Source organism: Hoplias malabaricus, chromosome 7 (genome assembly GCF_029633855.1).
Source record: "Hoplias malabaricus isolate fHopMal1 chromosome 7, fHopMal1.hap1, whole genome shotgun sequence".
Taxonomy (NCBI): Eukaryota; Metazoa; Chordata; class Actinopteri; order Characiformes; family Erythrinidae; genus Hoplias; species Hoplias malabaricus.
In genome coordinates this window covers 31419679-31441686 of record NC_089806.1, presented here as the reverse complement: position 1 = coordinate 31441686, position 22008 = coordinate 31419679, and the positions used below count along the sequence as shown (strand labels likewise).

Below are 22008 nucleotides of genomic sequence, written 5' to 3'. Positions count from 1 at the left end.
TGGACTGGCGACTCAAAAGTGTCCATAGGTGTGGGTGAATGTGTGTGTGTGTGTGTTTGTGTTGCCCTGTGAAGGACTGGCGCCCCCTCCAGGGTGTATTCCTGCCTTGCGCCCAATGATTCCAGGTAGTCTCTGGACCCACCGCGATAACAAATTTATTATCAATCAACTTCAGTTTCTATTGCTATAAGTATTTTAAAATTATACTATATTATATAATATTATAATTATATGATTAGATCATTTTTGACTACATTAGAACAACTGTGCTACAGTACAGAAGCTGTATATCAGCAGATTAGGTATTGATGTTGACTCATTATTTTAAGATAAAAACACAGCATTAACTTATTCCAAAGGTATTGGATAGAGCTCCATCATTCCAGAGTTCCACTGCTCCACAGCCCAGTGATGGATGCGTTCATACCCATCCACCAAGATGGTATGAGGCTGTGGACTAACAAAGAAAAAAAGAAGGGGCACTGCTGGCTTTCAGCTGAAATTGCACACTGTATGTAAACCAAAAATAGCCTATGTATTAAAAATGTTCATTTGGCCCAAATGTTACAAAAAAGACCTAGACCAGAGCTACCAACCATGGCAAACAAATGTGAGCTAAAAGTAGCCCACTTTTGGATTTTCATATATACTTCAAATATATAAATATAATGCACTTATAATTTACATAGTAAAAAATAGAATATTAACACCGTGGTAAAGTGGGGAGAGACAAATGGGTGAAAATATGCATGCAAAATATATAATAATAATAATAATAATTATTATTATTATTATTATTATTATTATATAATATTAATAGTAATAAAAACAATAATAATTATACAAAATTTAAAAAATACATATCATTTTGAATTAACTGACAGGGAGGACGTGCATCTTATCGCATTCCTAGGCCTGCATCTCCAGTTCTCATAATTTAAAAAAGCAGCTAGACGACATCCTTCCCAGCAGAGGGAAATCTTTTTGTTTTCTTGACTGAGGATGAGCTCCAGGAAATGTCTGAGGTCCACATTCTTTATTTTACTTCCTGTAAAAGTACCTAGAGGTCCAAAAGGCTGCCGGAAACGTGGGGGCATAACCTACAGATCTTCCCAAGAACTCACAGTACAGGAAGAAAGCTTTTTACAGTTTTTACAGTACAGATTACACAGAGAAGATCTGGAAAACTGGAGATCTGATATTCCTCTCCTCTTTTTGACAAACAACGTAAATTTGCATATTTCAGAGTCTCTGAACTGATTTAATTTCCATTAAAGCATGACAGGTGCCCTTCAGGAAATTCTCAAAGGGTGTTTTTTTAGCACATTTTCTTCCTTATGTTTTCATATTATTGTGTAGGTTATTTTTAGAACTACACTGAAACTAGCTCTCATCACATTACATAGTAGGCTTGACACCTACTCATGACTCAGCATTTTAAAACGATTACTTAAATTAAGACTTAATAACTGTACCATGACTCAGCATTTAATAATATTCTAATCATTTGAACTTATATTCTCATTATTATTAAGTACTTCAGTAAGTACTTCATGTCTTCATTATAAAGTCCATAGTTAAAGGGGACATATACGATTGTATATGAACTGATTTGAAAAAAAAATGTTGTTTGTAAGTGGCTGAAGTTTAATTTGTCTGTAAGTGTTATTCACTGTTTGAATTGCCAAAGAATCTCATTTGTTACTCAAATTGTTTGAATTTGAAGACATTTCCATTTTAAGTGATCCAAGACAACAAAAATATGTCTATATTATTTAGTCCACAAATACAGGGCAGGGATAGAGCAATATCTGCATCTTGTTTCCTGCTTTCAACATTTGGAATTCTCTCCATGGTCTAAAATCTGCAAATGCTATTTTTTCTGCCATAAGCAGAAAAAAAGAGAAAGCCTAGCATACCAGACCAAGAGAGTTTGGTTTCTTTACTCACTTACAGACAGTGGGGCTGCGTAAAACAGATTAGATAAACACACAGGAACAGTCCTGAGAGCTAGCAAATGGTGAGGAAACATCCTCAGAATATAATAAAAAGTGTTTTTTTTTATTCAAATCATGAATGCCACCATTGTTCCCAGCATGTTCCTCTAGGTTCCTTAGCAAAGCTGAATACATGAATGTATCTTTGCCTGGAGAAAGTGGGGTAAACTGTTTTGTTTTTAATATGTTTCTATAAAATATAAAATTTGAATATATTATTAGATTTAAACAGTGACTTTAATAGCTCAGAATTAAAAGCAAAACATGGTTTTTAAAATAAAATTACAATTTTTAATGTTTCCCAGTTAGCTCTCACTTTTATATTTACCATTGTACAGTGCTCTAGGAAAAAGTAACAGTTAAGAGACTTAACTGTTAATATAATACAAGAATCTGGACATACAAAGAAATTCCGCCGCATAGTTGTTTTTGAAGTTGTTACATGAAGCCAGCCACCACACCCTTTGAATATAGACCATTATACGGTCAAACCTGCTTGGAGGAGAACATTGAGTGCCAATTCTGTTTTGTCAGCAAACATATGCTTGTGTAGATTAGTATTGCACTGCAGGGCGGAAAAGAAGGATTGAGGGTCATTTATTACCATAGACAGGGCTCAGATTACCATTTTATCATTTTATTTTAGCCTAGAATTAATGGTTCTCCACTTTCTGCCCACAGTCCCAAATCCTTGGTGGACTGGCTTTAGTGAGTCTATGATACCCTGCTCTGTCCAAAGTGTGTTTTTGCCTTGCACCAAATGATTTTAGGTGGGATCTGGACCATGTCCTCATCAGGATGTAAGTGTTACAGAAGATGAATGAATGAACAAATAGCATCTATTAATCCTCGATTTCTTTACTGTAAAACTAGAACTGGGTAGAACTTTATTTATTTATTTTTTTGGGGGGATTGAGATACATTTTCTTTTAAATGTAAACTAATATTTTATGTTGCATTATTTCTTTTGAGTATTTGTTTGCTTTAAATAAAACGGTCCTTTAAACAGCATGGACGCTGAGCGTCCACAGAGTTCAATAGCGAAGCAGCGAAGTGCAGCGAAACGAGACGAGTCATTGGATAAATGCTGGGCTTTGTCCCGCCCATCGGACGCTAAGCGTCTCTGGGGGTCTATGGGAGAGTGGGCTGGCCTCGGCTGGCCCGGACGCTCAGCTTCTGCATGATGATTGGATGATCTGTCTGAGGCTGAATCCCTTTTTGATTGACAGCGAAATGAGCGAATCAGCGATCCTTTGGTGTAAAGATCCGTGGGAGCATTACATTTTCATTCTGTTCTGAGTTGAACCGGAGACTTGGCGGCATTTACTTTGTTAAAAACAACTAGCGACAGATCGAGCTTCTATTTCTGGTGGGTTTTTTGTAGCTGCTTGTGTTTGGAGACTGACTTCTATCGCAGTTTCTGTCCAGCGGTTGCTGCCGAGCCCCTCCACCGTCACAAAGCACTCACAGGCGGACACACTTCACATGCGCCAAGGCCGTTTAAGCAGCCTAGCTCTGCTGGCCATTGAAAGGACACCAGTCAAGTCCCTGGAAAAGACGCCTTGTTGGTACGACAGGGTCACAGATCATTTTCTTGAAAAGGAACGGAGGGTAGAATTTACGTATAAATAAACCGACACATTTTATGATGTAGGCCGAAATTGAGCTTCCCTTCCTTGAAAGACCAGCATCCGCTGGTATATGAAAAATCGAAATTCGTGCTAAATTAAGCCATATCTACGCTTCTTCCCACATTCACCCACCTACTCTCCGTTATTCCACCCACCCCAATCTCCCATCATACAGCCGAGTGCCTGTGTTACTCCTCCAGCCAGTCGTCACGTCTTCAAGGTAGCGATGTGTAACCACCACTTAAAACATTTTTATTTCTTTTTTATTACTCTTACCACTGTATTTCTTTTTTATTTTTAGTAATGCTACATGTATTTTTTTTTACTAATTTGAGAGTTTTGTAAACATATATCAGTGCAAAAAGGGTCACTTTCTGGGTGGGCTGGAACGCATTTATTGGAACGCTTTTCCGTTATATTGAATGAGGAAATTTGACTCGAGAAACGAACTTTTCCACTTACGAACCGCGTCACGGAACGGATCAAGTTTTATATATATACTGGAATTTCAATGTACTTTTAATATAATTATTTTCTTAGACAAACACGAATTATGTTTACCAGTTTCTCACAAAATGTAATAAATGTAGAATAATGTGGTATGGAAATTCTGGAAGCATTTGTCCCTCTATTTTTGCCTAAAGCAAAGGCTCTAAACTGAATTTCCTTCCGAATACATTAACAAACGTTGGTCAGAAGTACTGGCTAAGTTTCTCCACTAGAGGGCGTAACAATATAAAACTTGATTCCAGGTAGGCTCTGGACCCCCGCGACCCTAAATTGGATAAGCGGTTACAGATAATGGATGGATGGAGTATTAATACAGTATTTTTTCCCACTGTTACAATTTATAACACAGTACTTAAGTTTCTTATATACATGAAGCCATATCTCAAAATGTATCATGACTAAAGAACGTATTAATAGAAGTTTTAGATACATTGGAAGGAAATATAGTAGCTGATTCCAAAGCCCGATTGTGATTTTTATCTGATTTTATGACTGTGATCTTTATTTGAGTAATTCTCATGTATTTCCAGATTAATGGTTTGTGAACTGTTTTGGGTTCTGTGGAAATGCGTGTGTGTGTGTGTGTGTGAAGCAATGGCAGTGTTTTGCCATAAGTTTCCATGCTCTCTACACCTCTGCTTTACTTAGAATTAAAGTGAAAGCAAGTTTGAGCAGTGTCCCACTCAAGCACATTACAAATAGGAAGAGAAAACTGGAAGAGAAACAAAGAAGTGTCTACTCTACACTCTTTCAGTGTATACATCCATGTATTTTTGGAGAAGTGATACACTAAGAACAGGACAACTCCCAAATATAGTATAAAAGAGGGAACATTCTGAACAGGTGCCAACACAGCTATTTTTTTAATTACAACTTATTCTGGTAAGTCTATATAATGGCATCAGACAAGATATGTAAAGGAACAATACATCATTTGTACAACCAAAAATAATCACTTTCAATATATTTATTATTGTTATATTTTTGCCAGAATATATAGTATAACAGCCCAACTTAATTTTTGCTAAACCATGCATGGGCTACACAGCAAATTCAAAAGTGTTAAATTAACACTGTTATTGTAATAATTTAACACTCTCAGTGTTAAGTTAACATTAATTAGTGTAGATTTAACACGGGTGAATTTGCTGTGTAGGAGGGTATATTGCCATTGTGTGGGAGGGCCGACACACCAGAATTAACATGTGGAGCAAGCATAGTGATTCGTAAAAGACCAAAATGATTCAAATCTGTAATTTAATTAAATTAAATTTTCCTCTGCCATTTTGGCAGTATATACACCTAATCTGTGTTAAACATTTATAATAAAATGTGAATGACAGCTCACAATGTTTACAATAGGTTTAGCACATAATCTCTGTTGCACCCAGGTGTCACCACTAGGTGTCAGGATAATGTGAAGAAACAAAATACTGGGGTGCTATATTGGAAAATGGCTTTTAATTTCTACATGGAAAAAGCTAAAAGATCTTTTTACCAGTACAAATTTAAATGAAGATGCATTGTGGCGTGTCTGTATGATCTGGCTATCTTTAAATAAAGCATTGAAAATGCAGCACAGTCAAATGAAGATGTTATAATTAATAACAAAACTGAATAAATAGCTGTGGGCACCTGTGTGCTCTGGATGTTGTGGCTGTGACACTATGTTTAGTAGAAGTTTCAGAATGGTCTGTTAACTTCCCACTCCAAAGAGTCCATATATGGACACCACACTGCAAAAAGGGCCCTTTTGAATTCACTGGAAAGTGATGACAATAAACTAGTTTTATCTGTAAGACATACCAGTATTAAATGCACAATTACAAAAACAGCCAAATAAATGACAAGGAATTATATGAGGTCAGAAATTAGTAATATAGAATATATTTGAATATGGACAAATAAGGAACTACCAATAATGTAAAATATAGGCTCTTTAATCAACATACAGGTTATTAAAAACTAATTAAAATTCTATGGTATCTGCACAGAACACATTCACACAATTTCCCACACATTTCACATGAGAAACATGGAAGGACATGCCTAAAGCATCAATTAATAATTTATGAACTCTGCACAATTATATTCAAAAGTAAATGTACACTATATGTCCAAAAGTGTATGAACACATGCTTATCCAACATACCTTTTGCTATGAAGTATATGAAGTTTGCTTCCTTTTTGTTACTGTAACAGCCTCTATTCAACTGGAAATATATGGCACTAGATTTTGAAACACTGCTGTGAGGTTTTGACACCATTCAAACAAAATAAGGATACTGGACTATGAGTTTTGGATCAGCAAAGCCACTCTACCTCATTCCAAATAGCTTGAATAAAGTGCCTTCACTCTGATAAACACAGTTTCCATGCTGGTGCACTTTGTACTGGAGATTGTGCATTGTGCATGTCCTCATATTTATTTTCATGCAGTAGAGATTATATTATTTATAAAGTGTGTCAGCAGTGAGTGTACATTAAAAGTGGAGAATTCACCAGTTGTAAGAAGTATCTACAAACATTTGGAATTATAGTGTAATATATACTTCAAGGTCAAACTTCAAGGTCCCAAAACACTGTTGAGATATTCTGGTCAAACGCTCTATGTAAAGCAGAAGTGTTCTTTCTTGTGGCACACAAGTAAAGCATGTAAACTCCAGCGGTGCACCAGACAGACTGGTTAGTGGTTAAGGTGGTCTATTAGAGCTCAGCAGTAATAAAGAATGCATTTCACGTGAGCTCAAATACTATGTGACACAATGTGGCCCCTGCAGTGTCAAAGTGAAACTGAAATTATATGTGTCAAAGAAAAAGAAATTTAAAAAAAAATTTTAAACACAGCGATGAATCAAAAAGGCAAAACTGGTCATTAACATAAACATATGCATATAACAGTTCTAACTTCAGGTACTAGAGTAAGAGGAGAGGAAATAACAGATGTTATCTTGTCTCACTACAAACTTAAGGAGAGATCAGCTCAATGGACCTTGCCATGGAGAGCACACTGCTGTTTTGAATCGTACACAGCGGCTCATGCAACTGCAAGGCTTCTACCAGGCATTTCTGTTCCTCAAGCAAGAGCTGAACCTCCTTCTTCAACAAGCAGTTCTGCTGCTCCAAACTCTCGTAGGCCTGAGTGAGAATATTCACAGTCAAATCAGTTAAAACAATTCTCCACAAAGTCACATATGCCATTAATAATTACAGTGCATTGTCATCATACGCAAAAAATCTCATTTTTAAAAACAATATACTCAGATTAGCTGTTTGTTTATAAACTCTCTGTTCATTCTCTCAGATCCACTCTATACAGGAGCGCTTTCTAGTTCTACATTTTAACCTATAGCAATTTGTTGCTCTGCATACTTGTTTGGCCATTTTCACCATGTTCTTTAATGGCCATAACCCCTACAGAGCAGGTATGGTTTGGGTGGTAGATCATTCTCAGAGCTGCAGTGAAACTGACATGGGGTTGGTGTGTTAGTGTGTGCTGTCCAGGTACAAGTGGAACAGACACAGAAGGGCTGCTAGAGTTTTAAAAGCCCACAGTGTCACTGCTGGACTGACAACCAAAAATATGCAGCCAACAGAATCCTGACTATTCTAAGGTAAGGTACCAACCCACCCCACCCCACCCTCCCCCTTGATTTCTGGACAGCGATGTAAAGGAAAATACTAAACCTTACTAGTGTTGTTTTAATACTCAGCGTTTCATGTTTTTGCCCATATATTAATTGCAGCAAGTAAAAAGGAAATGTGCAACTTTTGTCACTTTCTAAATATAACAGTATAACACACACTTTCAGAAACCGCATAAACAAATCTATTTACGAATATTTAACAACTGGTTTCAGTCAGCTTCCATTAAGCTTCCATTTCATCTTAGATATATTAGCCTAATCACCCCAAGAAATAAACCAGGGGCACTAAATGTGTCTGGGCTGATCATACTCAGAGAGTGTGGAGAATTGTGTACATTTAGGTTTTTACCATACTATCACTTTAAAATGCTGCCCATTTCATAACATAAACACACATTCTGGGATCTCATGGAAAACAGGGTTTTTTGTATTTAAGTGAGGGAAAATGACAAAGCATGCCTAATATATAGTCACTGTCCAAAGAAAAATATGTATCTCTAAAAAAAGTTAATTTACAGGAGAAGGAAAATACCTTATTACTATTTAATGCATATCAAAGTTAAGATTTTATTCCTTGTAATTTTGGAGCATTTGGAAAATATTTGTCCATTCATCATGACATTTTCACACAAAAGCCACCATGCCATCACACAATGCCAAGCAAAGACTAGAGGAGCGTAAAGATCCCCAAAATAGGGCTACAGAGCCGTAGAACTGGGTTGACTGGAGTGACCTGAGGTCTAACCAGTACCTTTAGGACAAGTTGTAATGGTGACAAAGCATCCAAAATTAGCACCTGACCTCACCCTATGCTGTGATCAAATTCTCACAGAAATGTTCCTATACCTTTAAAGCTTTCAAATATGATTAGAATTATTATGATTGTTAATATCCTTCATTTTAGAAATATCTAACACATTTAACACTGGTGAATTTCCTGTGCACATTCTCACCTTCATATTGTTGCTTCATTTATCCAAATTTTACCATCCTCAAATCTATATGTGCACTGATTTCAGGGCAGCTGATATAAAGCTATTTGTGTCTCGGCAAGGTGTTGTGGAAGGAAAAATGCAAACCAAAGCGTGTAAAGTGTGAACACACCTCATGCAGCTCGTCAGCTCTCTGGGTCTGTCTTTTGCGACTCCTTTGTGCAGCCACTCTGTTCTTCTCCCTTCTTTTCAGTTTCCTCTCATCATCATCAGAACTCTAGGTCATCATTAATTGCCAAAAAAAAAAAAAAAGAAAAACACATTTCAAGACTGCATATGCAACAGGGGACATAAAATTGGGACCCCATTTTCGAAGCCCATTTGCTTATATACCTGGAAATATACACTGAAACATCACTGGATTAGGAAAGCCCACCATGTATCTACACTCATTGACCATTTTATCAGCTCCACTGACCATAGAGGAGCACCTTGTAGTTCTACAATTACAATTTGTAGTCCATCTGGTTCTCTGCATACTTTCACCTTGTGCTTCACTGGTCAGGACCACAAGAGAACAGGTGTGATTTGAGTGGTGGATCATTCGCAGAACTGCAGTGACAATGACGTGGTGCTGTATTAGTGTGTGCTAGTATGAATGGATTATACACAGCAGTGCTGATATAGTTTTTAAAGCCATCAGTTTCACTGGTAAACTGAGAATAGTCAACCAACCAAATATACCCAGCCAACAGCGTCCTGTGTTCACTGATGAAGGGAAGGATGAGGTCAGAGAGAGATCAGCGCACATCTACTGCTGCACAGCTTGTAGATGGCACAACGAGGAAGATGTGTTTAACAGAGTGGGCAGGAAGTGGACACAGTTTTCAATAACTTGAGCATCACTGCTGTGTCTGATCCACTTGTATCAGCAGAACACACACTAACACCACCACCATATTGGTGTTCACTGCAGTGCTGAGAATGATCCATCACCAAAATCACACCTGGTATGTAGTGGTCCTGACCAGTGAAGCACAAGGTGTACGTATGCAGAGAACCAGGTGGACTATAAACTGTAATTGTAGAACTACAATGTGCTCCTCTATGGTCAATGGAGCTGATAAAATGGACAATGAGTCTAGACACTACTCTTAACAGAACATGAATGAATGTAAAATGTGCCAATTATTTCACGCTGCCCCAATTTCTCAATACTTATCCTATTTCTACCAGACTTGGCAGGTTAAATGTAGGTTAAATAAATAATACAAATATTATTTTTAAATGTAGAATTACAGTGAACATATTAAGGGGGAAACAAACAACACAGAAGTAATGGCATACTTTATACCTGGAGATTTATGTTATTCTCTGCCCAATATGTTAAAAATAAGGACTAAATAAGAAATTTGCACTTGAATTTGCTAACATACCCCGTTAAAATGTGTTCCTTGTTGAGGAAGTGACGACTTTTAATAGTGAAAGTCAACAAAAAGTTTTTCTAAGCAAATACATAAGGCAGAAACACTGAATTAAAATGGAGTGGAGTGTACTCTACCTCGCTCCTGCGGCACTGGAGCACAGTTGGAGCATCTCTGAGACTGAACTGAGGGTCTTCTCTTGGGAGAGACATAGCCACAGTTTAAAAGAAAGAGCTAGAACTCTTAGACTAAAGAAAATGTATCAGTAAAGGAGATAAAGGCATTTTTGTGTCCGAAGGTTTGTGCCCTTCGCTAACATTCTCCGGGTTTACCGTTACTCTCCTCTACCCATCACTCACTTTCTTTTAAGTCACGTGGTACACAGCCTTAGAGGCTGCAGTACATCCAGAAACCGCAAGATGGCGAAATCGCGAGCGAAAGAATCTGTGACCCAGTGCACTCAGTCTTTGCAAGAACTTATTCTTAGAATGAACGAGTGATTTTTTTGTTATTTCCTTTCAGTTAAATATTCAGTTATGATAATCGAAGTCAGTGGAGGGTCAGTTTGGGGCCGTTATGTTTAACAAGGGTTAGAATTTTAGATTTTAATATTTTATAATATTTACAGTGTAATTGTTATATATCTTTATGCCTTTTACAGTTGTCAATAGATTTGATTCGAAACGTATTGTAAACGTAACGTTAAATGTCTATTACATATTAAACCTATATGTTAATTTCTGCAAAACATGAGGTATAGTTTAGATATAGTTATTTACGAACATGGAATGGCAAGGTTTTGTACTTTGCAAAAAACAGGGTAAAAGACAGTGTGAATTCAAGATGGCAAGTAGAAATAGGTAAACTAATTCTAAAGTTAAGTCTTCTTAGAAAGCAGTTGTGGCGAGTAATGGAAGAGGAAAACAAAGAGCTTAAGGGTAGGCTGGCAGTGTTAAGAAGAGCAGAGAACTTGAGGAAAAGGAGGAAAAAGAAGGAACATGCTAGGGCAGCGTTCTTTAGGATTCCTTTTTAATTTTGTGAAAATCTGTGAGTTTAAAAGTTGGACAGAGGTAATTTGAGGAGCAAGATAAGGCAAAGCAGCTAGAATTGCCATAGGATATTCCCGCAAAATTGAGCAGCCAAATGAGGTTAGCCCATCAAAATGGAGTGAAATTCAAGAAGTGGTACATCATGCAAAGGCAGATCTGGCATCAGTTTCAGACAGCAAAGAAAGAGGGTAGAAATTTACATGTCGTTTTCCTAGATTTAGCTAATGCTTTTGGCTCAGTGCCACATAAACTTATGAGCTTTTGAATTATTATTCTTTTTTTTATTCTTTATTATTATTATTCTAAGAATATACCTTTAAAGCTTTCAAATATGATTAGAATTATTATGATTGTTAATATCCTTCATTTTAGAAATATCTAACACATTTAACACTGGTGAATTTCCTGTGCACATTCTCACCTTCATATTGTTGCTTCATTTATCCAAATTTTACCATCCTCAAATCTATATGTGCACTGATTTCAGGGCAGCTGATATAAAGCTATTTGTGTCTCGGCAAGGTGTTGTGGAAGGAAAAATGCAAACCAAAGCGTGTAAAGTGTGAACACACCTCATGCAGCTCGTCAGCTCTCTGGGTCTGTCTTTTGCGACTCCTTTGTGCAGCCACTCTGTTCTTCTCCCTTCTTTTCAGTTTCCTCTCATCATCATCAGAACTCTAGGTCATCATTCATTGCCAAAAAAAAAAAAAAGAAAAACACATTTCAAGACTGCATATGCAACAGGGGACATAAAATTGGGACCCCATTTTCGAAGCCCATTTGCTTATATACCTGGAAATATACACTGAAACATCACTGGATTAGGAAAGCCCACCATGTATCTACACTCATTGACCATTTTATCAGCTCCACTGACCATAGAGGAGCACCTTGTAGTTCTACAATTACAATTTGTAGCCCATCTGGTTCTCTGCATACTTTCACCTTGTGCTTCACTGGTCAGGACCACAAGAGAACAGGTGTGATTTGAGTGGTGGATCATTCGCAGAACTGCTTTTGGCTCAGTGCCACATAAACTTATGAGCTTTTGAATTCTTCCAGGTGCCAGATAAGGTTACTAGGCTGGTTAAAGCATACTTTTAGGATAGTCAGTTTTGCTTTAGTACGGGGGAATTTGTTACATTATGGCAGCAATTAGAAATAGGTATAATGACTGAATGTACTATTTCACCATTAGCATTTACAACTGCAATAGATGTAGAAATTAGGGCCTCTAAGTGGATCGCAGGCGGGGAGAGTTTGCATGACTGTACTCGGCTTCCCCCAATTAGGGGTTACATGGATGACATGACAAATGACTACTATGTTTTGCACATGGCAGTGGATGTAGAAGTTAAATAATATCTAAGATAATATCTAGGCTGTAAGTTAAACCAAGCAAGAACAGAAGTCTGTCGATTGTCAAGGGAAAACTTGTACAGGAAACATTTTAAAAGCTGAACTGGTGAAGGTTGTTAATAGCAATGATAGGTCATGTTTGCCAAGGAAGCTGAAATCGTGGTGTCTGCAGTTTGGCTTACTGCCTTATATTAGGTGGCCTTTGACAGTTTATGATGTTTCTATCACAGAAGTAGAGAGGATAGAAAGGGTTATGATCAAGGCCATAAGGAAGTGGCTAGGGATGCCACAGTGTTTAAGTAGTGTGGCAAAGTATGGGAGAGGGGTACTGGAGTTACTACTCACAAATTTAGTTTAGGAATTTAAATGTGCAAAGGTGAGTTGTGAGATGATTTTGTCAGGATTGAAGGATGCAGTGGTAAAAGCAGCACCAATCACAAAAGCATCAATCACAATCATAAAACTTTCAGAGGACCTTCAACCATCCAAATGCCATTTCTCGGCTGTGCCTGGGTGGGTAATGTGAAGAGAAAACTCCTGACTCTGAGATGAAGAAAAAACAATTGAGCCAGTTCAGAAAGAGAAACTTGTTTGCTTCCCATTTACTGGGCCAGGGCTGTATACAAACACCAGAATTTTTTCCAGTGTACAAATACACTTGAGAACTAACAAATATTGAGGGAACATTCTATTTTTTTTATATACATTTTATAAAAAGTTTGTAGGATTTAAACTCATGGACATCGCCTGTAATAAAGCCTTCACATGTGTTGATGGAGCCTTGTAGAGTGCTTCTAGAGCCAACCAGAAGATAGGCATCACAGGCACTAAAGAAGCCTACAAAAGGAATATAAACGAACACTTTAAGAGCAATGACCTACAGCAAGGGCAACCTGCGTATTACTAACTATAAGATCATCAAATGCGTGACTGTGGACAGAGACCCCCTAGCTGGCAGAGGAACTGAACTGCAGTATTTATTTGCTCACTATGAAATGTAAGCAAGTGAGACAAAAACCCTTTCAAAACCAATCAATATAATGCCTTTCCCAGCCTTTTTAAAAGCACCAGCACCCACCCTGGTATGTGTTAAACCACCTTTTCTATGCCTTCTACATGCATGACTGTGTCCCCAATCATTTCACCAACATGTGGTTGAACTTCTGAGGATAAGGCAACAAATCCAAACACTTGCAGGATGGAGTTCAGATAGGAACCTCAGAGGACCTGCAAGAGAAGCTGCTGGTGTCCTACTACTGCTATTCTAATGCTGAGGTACTGCACCTCTGTGTGGTACACATGCTACTCAACAGTGGATAGAAGAGCCCTTCAGAAGTCATAAATACTGTCCAGAAGATCATTGACTGTCCACTTCACTCCTTAAGGGGAGGACTTACTAAATTCTCTCTTGGTCAGTAGTGCAACCCATGCTACACTGGACATCTGGTAGACAGGTCGGGCTATCATTTATATGTCATATTATGGACAAAGAGACACAAGAACAGCTTCTGAAAGCCATATTAGATCTGATCTCTGCCTAACATTGTGAAATTGATCTGTGACTTCAGAAATCTTTAAATTTATAATGGCTGCAAAAAATATATTTTGAAAAACATTTTAAACTCTTCTGCAAATTTGAATCTATGAATCATTGCTTAATTGTTATTACATTTTACGGATTTCAATGTTTTCCCAATTCATTAAAATTGAACTAAAATGAACTGTGCAATAAAAATAATAACAGATGCTGTATTTTAATAGGTCCCCATGTAAAGAATTTTGGTCATTTGTTTTTACTTAGAAAAATATGGTATTCAAATAGGGCATTCAAACTTTTGCAAAAATACGTAATTCTGACAACAGTCAGAAGTCAGTAAGAAATTCCAGAGGAGACCATAACTGTGACAAATTATTTTAATAATTTACTTTAAATTTATTAAAATGTATCCAATGTGTAATTTTACCCTGTCCCAACATTTTGACTCCCCTTTTTGGGCACTAAAATCTTAGAGGGTACTGTACTTGAGTACAGTTTATGTGATAATAATAAATAATTAAAAAAAAAATGAAAAGCTGCGGATTGAGAGCAGGCACTATCAGTAAGATTCCAATTAGACGCAAGTCACAGAGCTTGGAAAAGCTTTCGATGGTAAAAATACACTTAAACTAAACTACAGACAGTCATTACATGCTAAATGATAAGCCCTATTGAAAATATGTTAATAATACAATAGTTTGCAAAACTAAATCAACCCTAATGTACTTATTGAGACAAGATTGTTTTTTACACTGTTTACACTCCTTCCCATGCAGAAGGAATACACCCAAAAACATACTGAATTCAGTCATTTTCAAGAGCTGTGGTCAGGATCTTGGATTTGGGGATGTAGTCCATGCTGTATTCTGCCTCAGCTACAGCTCTTTTGATGGTGTATCTGTTGACAGGTGCTCTGTTACATTTGACTGGACCGTTTTCACCATTAGCGTTGCCAAACACCTCTCTGTAGACCTCCACTGTCTCAGCTGAAGGCTGCATGTTCAGCACCTGGTTCAGACCCTCGGCCCTCTGATTCAGGGTCGCCAGGGACTGTATACAACACAAAAAACATTATTATAAGATTTAGGATGTAATTTTACAATTATAGATTGTTGTCTGTTTGCATATAACGTATTAAACAGATATTTCAAGTTAAAAAAGAGGTGTCTGTTTTTAATAAATCCTGTTTGGTCAGGAGATATAATTGCCTGTAATACTGATTGTAGACATTAAGCCTGGGTTTTAGATAAAAGCTTAAGATCTGCATTAAGCAGATTTATTGGGCAGTAAGAAGAGCAATCCAGAACCTCTATCTTTTTTGAGGATTGCACTTTATATTTTGTAAGCCCCCTTTCACACTGTACTTAAAAAGTACAGGACCATCACAGAGCAGGTATCCTAAATCTTCCACAGTCAGTGGAATCTCAACCCCCCAAAAGTAATAATACCTGCTCTGTGTGGTCATGAAGAACTGGGTGAAAGGAGGCTAACAAAAATGAAATAGATAATTAGAGTAGAAACAATGAGGTGGCTTTAATGTTATGGCCAGTTAACTATGACATTGATGCAAAGAACTAAGTACGCTGTGACATTTCAGAAATTTCATTTTACATTGCATGTGCATTTGTGTGGCAAATACCTAAACCAAGTCTGTTACAAGAATGTATTCTAATATTTAAACATAGGTTGTAAGTTACAAATAAAGGTTTACATTTGCCTTTGACAACATTACAGTGTTCCCTTTACAGTCAAATACAACACTACAAATCCGATGCAGTCACACAAAATATTCAAAGAGATTATAAGAAAATAATGCTAAACAGTCTGCAAAAACATTAACTAGTACCTTAACGACTGTTGATGCTTCTTTGAACATCCTGGGGGCAGCTGCAGACACATTGTTCATGATGGTGTCTGTAAAAATACAGAATCTGAACTTAAGCTCATGACAGAGGGGCTCTCAATAAATTAATTAATAATTTTGCATATTAAAACTAAAAACATTATTGTTCAAAAATTACATTTCTATAAGTGGAGAGTATGCACATGTCTACTATACACACCTTGAGCAGGGTCTCTTTTCACTACTTGAGGCTTAACTGTATTTTCAAACAAACCCTAAACCAAATAAAAAATTATATTAAATGCATTAGAACACCACCAGGAGACATTTCATTTCATAAATATTTGGAATAATTCTCATGGCCAAAAAAAATTCTCATTAATGACATCTAGTGGTTGCTTGGTAGAGGTAAACATCACTGTTTAAACAACATAAAATTACAACTGTTGTTTATATAATACATGAAAATACAAACGGATTCCAAAAATGTTGGGACAAACAACAAATTGTGAATAAAAACTGAATGCAATGATGTGGAGATAGCAAATGTCAATATTTTATTCGTAATAGAACATAGATGACAGATCAAAAGTCGAATCTGAGTAAATGTAACATTTTAAAGGAAGAATATGTTGATTCAAAATTTCACAGTTTTAACAAATCCCAAAAAGTTGGGACAAGTAGCAATAAGTGGCTGGAAAAAAGAAATTGAGCATATAACGAACAGCTGGAAGACCAATTAACACTAATTAGGTCAATTGACATCATGATTGGGTATAAAAAGAGCTTCTCAGAGTGTCAGTGTCTCTCTGAAGCCAAGATGGTAAGAGGATCACCAATTCTTCCATTGTTGCACAGAAAGATAGTGCAGCAATACCAGAATGGTTTTACCCGGCATAAAATAGAAAAGACTTTTAAGTTATCATTATCATCAACCATGCATAACATCATGAAAAGATTCAGAGAATCTGGAACAATTGTTGTGCGTAAGGGTCAAGGCCGTAAAACTCTACTGGATGCTCGTGATCTCCAGGCCCTTAAACGTCACTGCACCTCAAACAGGAATGCCACTGTCAAGGAAATAACAGAATGGGCTCAGGAATACTTCCAGAAAGCATTGTCAGTGAACACAATCCACCGTGCCATCCGCCGTTGCCAGCTGAAACTCTACAGTGCAAAGAGGAAGCCATTTCTAAGCAAGCTCCACAAGCTCAGACGTTTGCACTGGGCCAGGGGTCTTTTAAAATGGAGTTTGGCAAAATGGAAGACTGCTCTGTGGTCAGATGAATCACAATTTGAAGTTCTTTCTGGAACACTGGGAAGCCATGTCATCCGGACCAGAGAGGACAAGGATAACCCAAGTTATTATCAACCCTGCATCACTGATGGTATGGGGTTGCATGAGTGCTTGTGGCATGGGCAGCTTGCATGTCTGGAAAGGCACCATTAATGCAGAGAACTATGTTCAGGTTCTAGAACAACATATGCTCCCATCTAGAGGTCATCTCTTTCAGGGAAGACCTTGCATTTTTCAACAAGATAATGCCAGACCACATTCTGCAGCAATCACAACATCATGGCTACATAGGAGAAGGATCCGGGTACTGAAATGGCCAGCCTGCAGTCCAGATCTTTCACCTTTAGAGAACATTTGGCGCATCATAAAGAGGAAGGTGCGACAAAGAAGGCCCAAGATGATTGAACAGTTGGAGGCCTGTATTAGACATGAATGGGAGAGCATTCCTATTTCTAAACTTGAGAAACTGGTCTCCTCTGTCCCCACACGTCTGTTGAGTGTTGTAAGAAGGGGGGGGGCCACACAGTGGTAAAAAATGGCCTTGTCCCAACTTTTTTGGGATTTGTTGATGCCATGAAGTTTTCCCTTCAAATGATAAATTCTTTCAGTTTAAACTTTTGATCTGTGATTTGTGTTCTATTCTGAATAAAATATTAGATGTTAGCACCTCCACATCATTGCATTCAGTTTTTATTCACAATTTGTTTAGTGTCCCAACTCTTCTGGAATCCGGTTTGTACATAATAATAGTAGACATAATTTAATGACAACATTATAACTAACCATGAGTTTTCTTTCAGCTTTCAAACACCTCACAACATATGGAAGTATTTTTTTTGGGTAAATGCTGCGTTTCCTTGTGGTTTGTACAATATTCTCATCCAGCATATCATCCAATATACTGAACTCGTAATCTAGAGAATCAAAAATACATAGTTAGTAATTAACCGTCATTAAATTTTCATTTGATGTGGAATCAAGAGGAGACTTGAACATAATTGATTCAGTGTGTGAACTCAAGCACCAGCCTAGTAGGGCCTTATTTACATATTTAAAGGATGCACGCCCTAATTCATGCAGTTGTTTTGACATCAAATCAAAAGATGGAATTCTGACTCATGAGCCTTCTTGCTTGCGGCCTGTAAGAAGAAAGAGTGGGACATCCAAGATCCAAATGTAAAATACATAAAATATCTAATCACTTCCATGAAAACTAAACTTTCAAACTGAAGCAGGTGTTTACTGATGTATGGCACTGTTATAGGCAATAGTTCCATATCATAACATTTTTTTAAGATTACGCTTAAAAAGTTTTGAGTGTAAATTCCTAATATTTCAAGATTTAGTTCCTACAGTAAAAACCGTTACAGGTAACTTGACCGTTATACTGTGTATCACAAAACATGTTCTTTAGGGCTGCATTGGGGTTTCTGCTTATAATTTGATATCAATTTCTAATAATCCTAAAACTGTGGGTTTCCTCTACATTATTTCACTGTCCATTGTAAATTATATAAATATTTCTTTGAACTTGTACGGACTGTTATTGAGCAAGACTTTGGTCAAGAATGATTATGTTAACGAAAAGCAGGTTTTTATGCACACTCAATATATATATATATATATATATATATATATACCATGGCTGGCAGGAAAACTGGAACAGCACTGTCCTCCTCCCTCAATCTCCTTGAGAAATGCAGTCAATCCACAACTGCTCCCTGGGCACCGGGAATGGCTGCCCGCCACTCTGGGTGTGAATTCACAGCCCCTAGAGCTCTAGTATGTATGTATGTATGTGTGTGTGTGTGTGGATTAAATGCGGAATACACATTTTCTTGTACAATGACAAATAATTGCACATTATTATTATTAGTTTAAAAATATTAATAGTGACAAAGCCAAGAGGTATTTTCTTGATGCCGATGTCATGTTGCTTTCAGTACTTGGCACTTTTTCTGTGGCTGTTTATATCCCTCTTATCAATATCGGAATTATCTCATTTAACAAAATTATATATATATATATATATAAACAATTAGCCCTATAACACCACTGTAATTGATGCTTTCCAAATGGAAAATGTATATCACACATTCACAGTGCTTCTTGATCGAACAGCATGACTGACAGTCTTGGATGCCTTCATACTGAGTGCACTGCTCCCCTTGCTGACCAAACTTTATAGTGTTGAAATTATGATGACAGACTAAAAGTGAAATAAACTATTTCATTCATTTATTCATCTACTTTAACTGTTTCATCATGATCAGATCACACATGCTGGACAGGGTGCCAGCCTTCAGCTGCTCACAGACAATGGTTAGGTTTTAACCCAGGACCCAAAAGCTATGTGACAATGACACAATGTGTAACACCTCTGTGTCAATACACTAAATGTTATTTATGATATGATTGTGTAGTGTATTAATTTTACTGAAGAATATTACATGATTTTATTATTATTATTATTATTATTATTTATAAGAGCACTAGCTCTGGGCAACATCAGTCATTTAAAATAAAAGCACAGTGTAATATTCCTTTAAACTGAACATGGAGTAGGTGCAGCTTTTGTTTGTATGAGTGTACAATATAACTATGTTCACATTTAAACCAGACTGTCATGATCCCAAATGTTACTAACCTGATTTAAAACATTGTGTTTACATACCTTCACCGTTCTCTTCTGCTGCCTCTTCCCACGATAAACCATCAACAGCAATGTTTTCTTGCACCAAATGTTCAAAATTCTAAAAAAGCAATACATTTCAGATGTCATAGAATAATGGGACAGCATCTACACTTTATGTACAAAGGATTGTAATCACTTTTTTTTTATTACTGAATTCAACTACCCATTGGTGCACCCATTACGGACTCAGGTATTCAGTTTATACAGGTTGTACAATCAGAGTATGCTCTGAAGCAGCTGTACATTAACTTAAGCTAGAGGGGTATAAATCAGCTCAGGAATGGGCTATATAGTAGTGGAACTAACTTTTCCGTAAAGATCACACTCCACCCAATACTTTTGGGAGGAGTTGGAAGAGTATTTTGTGATCCAAGCAAGTATACGCTTGGTTAATATGTGCAGTGTTCAGTAACATACCAGTATGTGAAATTCATAGCTGACTCCAGGCTTGTCCTTGAATGCACAATAAAAACACTGATAAAAATTAAGGAATGGTTGTTCATCTAAGTGGTTCCCAGGTCTTGCTTGACCGGTCCAGGCTATTCCTATGCTTCTGCAAAGTAATGACTACAGTAAATCTCTTTTTGATACGTGGGTGCTATAGTATTTTAGGTATGTGGTTTAGCATTTTCTATGGTATATCAAACTGTATTTCATATAGGGGCTTAGACGCCCCAAGATGTTGTCTAGGTGTTTCAGGTGATGGCTTTGGTAGATGTTATAGTATTTCAGGTGGTTTCCAAGGTGTGGCTAAGTGCAATGATGTTGGAAAGGGCTTTCTAGGGGGCTGCAAGTGTTTTTCTTGGTGATATCAATTATGTCCAATGTGGTATCAAGGGCTGTTTTTAGAGATATTTAAGGTGGTTGCTATGGCGCTCCAGGTGATGACTGTTGCTAAGTGGGTGCAACTGTGTTGTTTACGGTGTTTCTGTTTGTTGGTAAGGTATTTCAGATATTTGCTCTGGTGTCCCAAGTGGTTGCAATGTTTATGCTATGTGATTGCTGTGGTACCACGTTGGCTGGGTGTTACACTATACTGACATAAGAAGTGTTCGCACATTTTTTTTCATTCATGTAGGAAGAATCAGTAAATTGTTACTACGTGGAAACTTAACAACCTATCAAAAAAGCCGTACACGAGCCAATTCAGATCAAACAATATGGAGCTGGGACGGTGTCCATAATTTGAAAAAGTAAATAACACATTCTGACAAGACAGCAATAAGAATCATAAATACAGGTACCCGACGCTACCATTACACTGGTTTTATATGTTGAATACATACCCATAATAAAATATAAATATCAGTGCACGTTACACGTGTGTAATTTTAACAAAAACTGCGATTTGTTGGAGTCTCACTCACCCTCAGCATTTCCTGGGACAGCTTTTCCCTGTCTTCCTCGGAAAGTCTAGATTGACTATCTAGCATCTTCTGAAGCAGATTTTTATATTTCGCCAGCTGCTGAAGAACGATTTTCTTGGATTTTACATTCACTCTGTAATCCTGCTTTTTCTGACGCTCCTCCATTTCGACCGCCAAATCTTCAAAACTAAGTGTTACACCAAAATACAGCCTGAAGAAACAGCGCTGTGGGAACCGTTCCGCTCCCGACAGCTTTTCTTTTTTCACTATTTTATTAAGGCCACGTCCCAAATGACTGTATATTCCCCATGTAGGTCATGAAATAACGGCTTTTATCATTTACACAGAAGATGTTCTAAGAGTCCTTTGTTGAACCAAAGTTTCATAACACCGTGTCTAATATTTAGAACCCTCTTAGTGTGTAGAGACCATAGTTTATTGATTGTGTAGTGCACTATGGATAGGGAGCTAGTGAGAGAGGCACAGGGACGGTTGCGTAATGACTTGTTTTAAGTGTGCTTGATTGTAGTTTTCACTGGATGAAAACTGAATGAAAAGAAATAATGAAGTCCTTACACTTGTGGGTAGCTCTTTGCGTGGCGGGTGTCAGGCGGAAGTGGGGGTCGTTGTGAAGGTTCCTCCCCTCACAGGTTTAGAGTGAGCTTTAGTAGTCTATATATAATAAGCCAAAATATATGTATATTATCTTATTTATTTGTA

General features: G+C 37.3%; 2 protein-coding genes across 2 annotated transcripts; both read right to left on the bottom strand.

Annotated features, from left to right (window-relative positions):
- Positions 1 to 6076: 6076 nt before the first annotated feature.
- batf3 (basic leucine zipper transcription factor, ATF-like 3) lies at positions 6077 to 10468 on the bottom strand. The gene is made up of 3 exons (XM_066677690.1): positions 10279 to 10468; positions 8890 to 8994; positions 6077 to 7276 (listed from the first exon to the last, which is right to left on the bottom strand). The coding sequence occupies exons 1-3, from the start codon at positions 10351 to 10353 to the stop codon at positions 7106 to 7108; spliced, it is 351 nt and encodes a 116-aa protein (XP_066533787.1). The 5' UTR covers positions 10354 to 10468; the 3' UTR covers positions 6077 to 7105.
- Positions 10469 to 14419: 3951 nt separating this feature from the next.
- Positions 14420 to 21538, bottom strand: nsl1 (NSL1 component of MIS12 kinetochore complex). Its single transcript, XM_066677681.1, has 6 exons — positions 21289 to 21538; positions 19901 to 19979; positions 18010 to 18140; positions 16150 to 16204; positions 15933 to 16000; positions 14420 to 15136 (listed from the first exon to the last, which is right to left on the bottom strand). The coding sequence occupies exons 1-6, from the start codon at positions 21451 to 21453 to the stop codon at positions 14891 to 14893; spliced, it is 744 nt and encodes a 247-aa protein (XP_066533778.1). The 5' UTR covers positions 21454 to 21538; the 3' UTR covers positions 14420 to 14890.
- Between the last annotated feature and the right edge of the window lie 470 nt (positions 21539 to 22008).